This window comes from Seriola dumerili, unplaced genomic scaffold (assembly GCF_002260705.1).
Source record: "Seriola dumerili isolate Sdu_G_001 unplaced genomic scaffold, Sdu_1.0 BDQW01000432.1, whole genome shotgun sequence".
Lineage (NCBI taxonomy): Eukaryota > Metazoa > Chordata > Actinopteri > Carangiformes > Carangidae > Seriola > Seriola dumerili.
The window spans coordinates 5,395,329-5,404,188 of record NW_019174687.1 but is presented as its reverse complement, the minus strand read 5'-3'; the positions used below and the strand labels follow the sequence as shown (position 1 = coordinate 5,404,188).

General features: G+C 45.4%; 1 protein-coding gene across 1 annotated transcript; it reads right to left on the bottom strand.

Moving 5' to 3' along the window:
- Nucleotides 1–206: 206 nt before the first annotated feature.
- Nucleotides 207–2,459, bottom strand: LOC111233891 (frizzled-8-like). Its single transcript, XM_022761804.1, has one exon. It carries the CDS (start codon nucleotides 2,227–2,229, stop codon nucleotides 484–486), a length of 1,746 nt encoding a protein of 581 aa, XP_022617525.1. The 5' UTR covers nucleotides 2,230–2,459; the 3' UTR covers nucleotides 207–483.
- Nucleotides 2,460–8,860: the final 6,401 nt, after the last annotated feature.

Sequence of the window (8,860 nt, the reverse complement as noted above, 5' to 3'; positions counted from 1 at the left end):
CTGTATGCATTCAATTAAGCCCAGATAAGACTCTGCATTCTTAGTGCCAGGTACATTGTTCTGCTGCTGAGGGGTCTCATTATTTAAAAAGAAGCCATTAGGCGTTCATTAATGTGCTAATTAAAACACGCTGATGGACAATCCCAACACAATTAGTCACCACCCTCCCCTAACCCAACCCCCCGCCAACCCCCACCCCTCTATATTCCAGCCTAAGCACGTCATTTGGATAAGGCGAGGAAGGAGAACTCTCTAAACTGATTCTTGTAACTTTTACAAGCAGAATGGCCACAAATCCAACAGTTCACATTAGGGGAGTGCTCGTGACCAAATTTTCATCTAACCTGGCAGTCCGGTGACTCACTTTTGAATAATTTACCACATAAAATCATTTGAATCAGTCTTCACGTCGCTGTGTCCCCAAACAGAGCAGATACGCGCTGCTTTTAGTCTTTAGTGCCAAATGACATCTGATCCAAAGGATCAAACCCGGGACAGTGGCATCTGTTTGGGGCAGGAGACGGAGCTGGCCGTCCCGGACCTCCAGGTCAGTCCCGTGCTCACGTCACTGTACATGGAGCCCGCGGAGGCTTTGCTCCCCCAGCAACACCGCGTGCAAAAAGTTCTCCAGGAGTCCAGTGTTTTCCCGGACCAGATCCAGGCTCCTGACGTGATGCCCACCAGGAGGCACATAAAGTATTTCAGCATGAACACGGCATAGTCCGGCCTCTGCCTGTTCGGGTCCGTCTGGCACGTACAGTTGTGCGTAATTTCCCACGTCTGTCGGTTGTGCTGCTCGTAAAAGTAACACGCCACTATGACAGTAGCTGGGACTGTGTATAAAACTGTGAAAACTCCTATCCGGATCATCAGCCTCTCCAGCTTGTCAGTCTTGGTCCCCCCTTGCTTGATTACGCTCCTGATCCTGAACAGAGAAACGAACCCGGCCAGCAGAAACATGGTGCCGATGAACAGGTAGATAACCAGCGGTGCCAACACGAAACCCCGCAGGTTATCCAGATTCTGGTTGCCCACGTAGCAAATCCCAGCCACAGAGTCCCCGTCCACAGAGCTCAGAGCCAAAACTGCTATTGACTTCATGCTGGGGATGAGCCAGGCGGCCAAATGAAAGTACTGTGCGTAACTGGCTATAGCCTCGTTCCCCCACTTCATACCTGCGGCCAGAAACCACGTGAGGGACAGTATCACCCACCAGATCGAGCTGGCCATGCCGAAGAAGTAGATGAGCAGGAAAACAATGGTGCAGAGCGCAGGACCTGTGGTCTCATAGTGGATGTGCTCAGCGCCGTTTTCTCTGTTGCAGGCCACTTCCTCATGTCCGGCGATCAGTCTGACTATGTATCCAACTGACACGAACATGTAGCAGGCGGAGAGGAATATGATGGGGCGCTCCGGGTACTTAAACCTCTCCATGTCGATCAGGAAAGTCGCCACAGTTGCGAAAGTGGAGATGAAGCACAGGATGGACCACAGGCCGATCCAGAAGGCGGTAAAAGTTCTCTCTTCCTGGGTAAAGTAGGGGTTGTGGCACGGCATGGCGCAGTTCAGGATCTGTCCCGTCTTGACGCGGTTGTGCAGCGGGTGGCTGTCGCTGGTCACCGGCACCATGGGCGCACGGCAGAAACATCCCGGCTCACACGGGGAAACAGCTGGTTTGTGTTTCCCGGGGATGCCGCGGCCGTAGCCGCTCTTCTTCCTGTTGTTGAACGGCTTCAGGGGCCGGTTGGTCGGCTTCGCCACCACGGGAGAAGCAGTGGTGGTCTGGCTCCGGTTATAGTCCATGCACAGCGTGTCCTGGTTGCCTTGCTCGGGCAGCAGGTCGCACCTCATCCGGTCTGGCCACGGGAAGCCGTACTGCCTCATGAGCGGAGCGCATCCAGCTTTGGCCCGCTCACACACGCTCCTGCACGGCGGCAGTGGCTTCTTGTAGTCCTCCAGGCAGATCGGTGTGTACATGCTGCAGAGGAAGAAGCGCAAGTCCGGCGAGCACTTTATCTCCACCAGCGGCCAGAACTGGTGCACCTCCAGGCCGGCTTCGTCCTGCGTGTCGTGGTTGAACTGGTTGGGCATGTAGGTGTAGTTGTAGCCGATGCCTTTGCACAGAGGCACGGAGATCTCCTGGCACTGGAGCTCCTTGGCCGCCATGCAGCGCGTTCCGTGCAAGACGAGGGTTAACAGCACGCACCATCCCGGGATGCTCCTCTCCATCGTCGTTTTCCTGTGCGCGAGTCGTCCTCGAGAAAGTGCGAGCGAACTTGCGCTTTGCAAGTAGGCTGCAAGTGGGATTAATCCAGGGATGCTGCTGAACTCATGCTAGAGCGCAGATCGTTTGTGACAGTCTGTAAAATCCAAAAAACAAGCGCTTTACTTTCTCACAGTCTGGGATACTGTCAGTCTCCTCACTCTCTCTCTCCCTCTCTGCCTGTCAGTCTAGCACCGTGTTTCTCTCTGCATGTTGTGTAGCTGCTCGGTGTGTTGGGTTTTATACGGGAGGACGGAGGACACTCCCCCAGCATGGGCGGGGAGGGAGAATAAGTCAATCCACGGTTCCTTCTATAGGTGTTTGTTTAAAATGTTCACCCTGGAGGAAGGGTTATAATCACTTTGTCTCTGTTTACCCCGACCCCCAACACACACACACACACACACACACACACACACACACACACACACACACACACACACACACAACCCTTTACAAACAGGGAGACATGGGCTGTAGGACAATAGAGACATTAGGAAGGAATGTAATTAGGGACACAGGCAGTGGGGAGTAAACTAACATACATCACTGTTATAAATCAAATCATTAAGGGGGAATATAAAAAACTACTTTTCTGACTAGGTCTGACTTGTGTTCCTGTTGGTGGTTGTTTGACTAATGACTGGAGGTCATGCTACATTTCCTATCACTCTGGTTTGATACTTTTTCATTTGCTAAAAATACAACAAGAAATTGACACTAAGAGGAACATTAACTTTATAATAATGTGACATTGGAATATTTATTAGTTGAAATTAGTGCAGTACTGCAACTCATCTGTGTTTAATTCATTTACATGACAAGAACTGCTTTGTTACGGGTCACACGTTCAAATCCTGAAACAGTGCCCTCGAACCAAACACCAAATCTCTGCAGACTCACCACATGTCATCTGGACAGGAGTATTGCTGGACTTTTTAAATTTGTAATTGAAATACTAGAGCTTGTGACTGTATTGAATATTTACTTATTAAACTCATAATAGAAATAAAATGTAAAGTTCTATCTCAATGGGATACACCTGACTAAATAAAAAAGGTAAATAAATAAATAAACAAACGTATAATATAATAATTTAGCCTTGTAAATTAGCCTTTCATGCTAATTCTGGCAAGTCCCTGTCAAATGAACTAATAAAATAAGTTAAATAGACGTTTCTCTTTTAAAAACGTTCCTGTTTCCGTATTTGCAACTTCAAACAAAAGCAACAAAAATAGTCTCAAATTTTTTGAGTATTTGCCTGTAACATTCACACTCCTTCCCAAAAAGAAAGATGGTGGAAAGTAAATCATTTTCACCATCTTTGTTGTAGTTTCCACATTATCCAAACCACTTGGAAATGATAGAATTTTCCATTTCTGTTGTAATTCATTTTCAGGAAATCATTTTGGTCAGCCGCTGTTTAAAAGCAGGTGGATCGACAGATTTCCAGTTATTTAAGATAAGTCTTTTGGCAGTTGGTTCATATTGCTGTGCAGTTTATAAAAAGCCAGTGTTATTCATTCATCAGCGAACGGTTCTGAAAGCCAGAGGGGAGCAGTGGTTTGATACTGTCCGTCATTCACCCTCCGCTGCAGGGACTGACTTCCAGTGTCTGCGGATGTGACGCTGTGTGAACGTGCACATGCGGCCTCAGCTGGACGTATGTGTGAAGGAATGAGAAATGTGTGAAATGTGTGTCTACATGCTGATGTATGACAGTGCGTGAATATGTCTGCTTGTCTGTTTGCATGCAGGAAAAATAGAAGGAGAATGTGTGTGTGTGTGTGTGTGTGTGTGTGTGTGTGTGGCAAGGGAGGTTAATGTGGTCTTGTTAGCCCACAGCGGGGGGTTGTCTTGGTCTAAAGGGAGGGGGCTGTTTGTCTTAACGCTGGTGCCAATGTTTCACTCAGAGCATGCTGAGCCGGCGATTACTGCGACGCACCACCAGGCCCAACAAACAAGACAGTGTGTGTGTGTGTGTGTTTCTGAGCTCAGCCCAAAGAATAAGCTAATATGGGCAGATACAGCATTGTGATAGCACTAATTAAAGTCATTCACACTTCTTATTGGATTCATCAGCTTCAAATGGAGCTGAGACAGTTTGGCAGACGGGCAGCGTGTTTCCAATCCACAGGTTCTATCACAACTAATTAGCTCCAAACTCCAGTATTTGCTAAAGGATGCTTGTTTTAGCTCTGTTTAGAATACCAGCTGGGTGGGGTGTATTGTGTGAAGGTAATTTTGAGGGTGCTGGGTGAGGGGGCAATCACAATTGTTTCTAAATTGAGTTTACGATACTTATACAACACACTGTATTCTGCTGTTTGGCAAACACCCATGTGATATGAAGCAGTCCTCTGTCAAAACATGGAGAACATGTCATGGAAACTTGTTGTCTCCTCACTGTTGATATTTACAACCACACGGATACTCCGAGCCACTGCCAAAAAAACATTGCATGTGTCATCACAGCCGTTAGCTAAGTTGTAACTTTCCTTGGCTTAAACACAAACATGTGTTATATATTTCCCCTGTCAAGTCAAGTCAGTCTAGTTTTATCTATAAAAGCCCCAAAATCACAAATTTGCCCCAGAGGGCTCAGTGTTCTCTACAACATGTTCCAAGAAGAACAACAGACAAGGAACATAAACAACAAACACAAGTCTCAGCAGTAGAGTAACAACATTAAAGGCTACTACAATACTAGGTAAACTAGAATTACCACCTCATGGTTGTCTGCCTCCGCCACTCAGATTAGTTTCATATTACATCGCTGTTTATCCAGAGTCATATTAAATATTAACCATTTGGGTGAAATTTTGTCATAATTGCTGTGTGAAGTCTTGAGTTATGGCTAAAAAGTGTTTTCTGAGGTCACCGTGACCTTGACCTGTGACTTACAAAATCTAATTAGTTCATTTTTTGAGTCCAAGTGAATGTTTGTGCCAAATTTGAAGGGATTCCCTTGAGAGTTCTGAGATATTGTGCTCACAAGGTCAAAATCATGTTTTGTGAGGTCACCGTGACCTTTGACCTTATGTAATCAAATCTAATCAGTTTTTCCTGTGTCCAGGTGAACGTTTTTACCAAATTTGGAGAAATTCCTTCAAGGCGTTACGGAGATATTACGTCCACAAGGCCAAAACCATGTTTTGTGTGGTGACCCAAAATTTAATCAGTTAATCCTTGAGTCCTTGTGAATGGTTGTGCCAAATTTGAAGAAGTTTCATCAAGGTGTTATTGAGATAGATAGAATGAGACGGACAGATGTACAAATGAACGGATGGACAACCCGAAAACAATACGCCTCCGGAGGCATAAAACAACAAAAAGTAAAGCTGTTCTTCCTGTTGTTCACTTCAACCCACCGCTAAACACCTTTTGGTACACTTCAGCTCATTTCAGTCACCTCACCAACTGGCTTTAAGTACATGAACTGAAAAGAGAGCTTTTCTGTGCTTTGGAACAGTTTGGCGGTGATGACACTGTTGGTAACAACCTGGGGCAGCATGGGGCAGCATGGGTTCAAATCCCCCAATACCCTGACAAACTTTGCTTAATTAATTAAACAGAGATCCTGCTATATTGCAGGTAAGGAGACCCTTCGTAAGGGTGCCTTTGTTTACATTGAACCAAACAAAGCTGCTGTTTTGGCGTGAGGTCCAAGGAGGGTTGGTATGTAAGGCCTATACTCACTTGCGGATGCGTACACGCACAGCTTCGGACATGTAGTTGCTTTCATTTATACTCCACTTAGAGGATGTGTTCAATACATGCGCAGTAGATCATTGTCCACGTGTTCCGTATATGCGCGCTACAGCACCCAGTGGGGAACATGCGTAGTTGGTTACCCTTATAGTATAGTGTAGCTACATGGACTGACAGTGTGGACATAAACTGGTTATCAGAGCCTCATGGAAATTCTCCTCTGACGAAATTTACATCACATGGACCCCAGCATACTCGCAGATATGGAGAGTATAACTACGTTACGCTAGTCTACATGAACCAAAGGAAAGGGCTCACAGTATTGCCAAAATTTATATAGTCAGTTTGGAAGAAATGTGCTGTCCGATGTTTACTGCTCAACATGAACATTTATATAATTCATAGAGAGTTACTCTTGTGAATATAAAGCTACAAGTGGAATGTTTTCGATGTTACCAGAATGTAATTTGGGTCTTTAAAGCAGCTTTTACGGCATTTCCTCAGTTAAGTTGAGATCCACATAAAAGTCGTGCTTCTCGCAGGACTCCTGATAGCTCAGAACTTCAGCAATTTCCAGGATTCAGTTTTACTCTCATACCAGTCAGAACAGGTGGAACATTTTTCTCATGGTGCAATGAGACCTCTTAGACATTCCCATGTATGCACAGGAACTTTCTGGGCCTGATCCAGATGCCTCACGCTGGGCCAGTCGTCTCCAGCTGAGCGGCGAACCGCAGGTGAAAGCCGGAGGAAACAGGTGCTTCGTCGTCTTCCTCCTGACGGGGCGAAGAGAATAGCAGACGGAGCATCGGTTGCACCAATCGCTGCCTATCAGAGTGGAACCCGTATTGATTAACAAGGCTGATAGACTCGGCGGCCCCAGCCACCAACTGTCGACTTCGTCTCCCCGCCTTCTGTGTGCAACGGCGATAGCGGGTTTAGGGTTACACGCTGGCCCCCTGCATACCAAATTTAAAAGGGTGGAAATGGAATTACTGCATCTGTTTAGAAGTCGATTTCTGCATTCTCCAGTCCCAACCACTCCTCTATCTAACCTCCCCTCTTGCTTCTCTCTTGCCTACCCTACCCCCCCAATCTTTCCCCCTGATTCTCCCAGGGCTCTCAAAGTTCATGACGCTAAAGAGAAAGGCAAGGGGGGGGGGGTTCTCACAGAGTTACTGAGGCATGCTGTGAAACTCTGAAATGTTTGTCTTTGTAACCTCCTCATGGGAAGTTTGGCCCTGTGACACTCTCAAACTCTGCTGTCCGTTTTATAATTAGCTAAATTTTGCATTGATTAACACTGACTTGGGACTGACTTGTCACACTGTGGGACACACACACCCTGAAATATATCTCTTATACACAAGTGAAAAAAACAAAAAATAAACAAACAAAAAAAAACACCAGATGAAATAAAGTATAGATTTGAATCAACGATCTAATAATTAGAGGTTATAGGAATAGAATATAGGAATTATAAGAAATGGTTTTCCTTCATTTTAAAAACTGGGCACTGGGGACACTCCGTGGACACTGGGTAGTCAACTTGAGAGATTTAAAGAGCACCACACACACGAGTACTGCATAGTACACATCAGAATCCCTGCTTTGATTTTCCATGTGAGCCCGCATTGGTGGTCCCTTGATGCGAGTCATTGCAGCATCAACTCTTCAGAGCACGCCACTATTTCCACACGGTCTATTTCCCAGCGACTCTCTTGCATTGCATTTCCTCTTTGGACCCGATACCCTTCACTACTTCCTCTTACAGATCCAGTGTCCATATGCCTGGCATTAAATGGTGTGATGTTGCAGGTTGCTCTCAGGTACCGTTTAGTGGTGGAAATCCTAGAAGTTACTGGAAGGAAACAGACAGTAGGAGATCCAGCTTCAGTCAGCTTGTTGCCCAGTGGAAGAAGAACTGAAACCCTCAAGAGATTCCTACCATCTAAATCATAGTTCAAATATTCCAGATGTATTCATGCACAGATTAAATGACAGTGCTTTAGATACAGTCACCTTCAACGAAAACAAGTCTTGACTTTCCAAGTGTCTTATTCTGAAATGACCAACAACCAACCTGATCCAGTTCCATTCAAACCTTCAACTCTTCCTAAATATCTTTCTGAAGCTGGAAATCAAATAAATATTCAGATGAAGAGTCGCCCCCCCCCCCGCTGAAATTCAACTGATTTAAAACTTTATGTTTGTATCGGAAAAGAGATCTGAATGTAATTAGATCTGATGTATGACTTCAAGATAAGATGTGGACCCCCCCCCACCTTCACCCCCCGCCGCCGACTTCTGAGGATGTTTACTTTCCTTAAGTTTGGACACAGTCTTTCAGACGCCACCCTTGATCTCGCAGGGAACGCTGCTGTCACAGAGTTCTCAGTGGCCAGATAAATAATCTATATAAATCACTATATGAAGAGTTTCAGAAAAATGTATGCCTCCATGTTAGGAAAGAAATATGCTTATGGAAATATAATTTGGTCTGATGATAACAAGGTTAAGGAGTACTGCTCATATTTCCATGAACCTTAATGTTGTTGATCATGAGCAGGAAATAAGTTTACTTCGTCAGCAGTTTGTTTAATGTGTTTTTTAAATGTTCGAGTGTCTCATTATGAAGTGGAAGTCTTTAATTTTCTGGCCATGACCAGGAAAAATCTGAGTTCCTGGATTTGTGTTTATTTTGCCGCTCTTGGTCAGTGATGGATGGAGGATTCCTCCCTTCCTTCCTTCCACAGGTTAGATTCCTCCGCTGTTAGCTGTGTGTTTACTTAAAAAAAACGACTACTAATTAGCCTGACGTGGGGTATGAGGCTTAAGGCAGTCACCCTTAAAACACACACACACACACACACACACACACACACA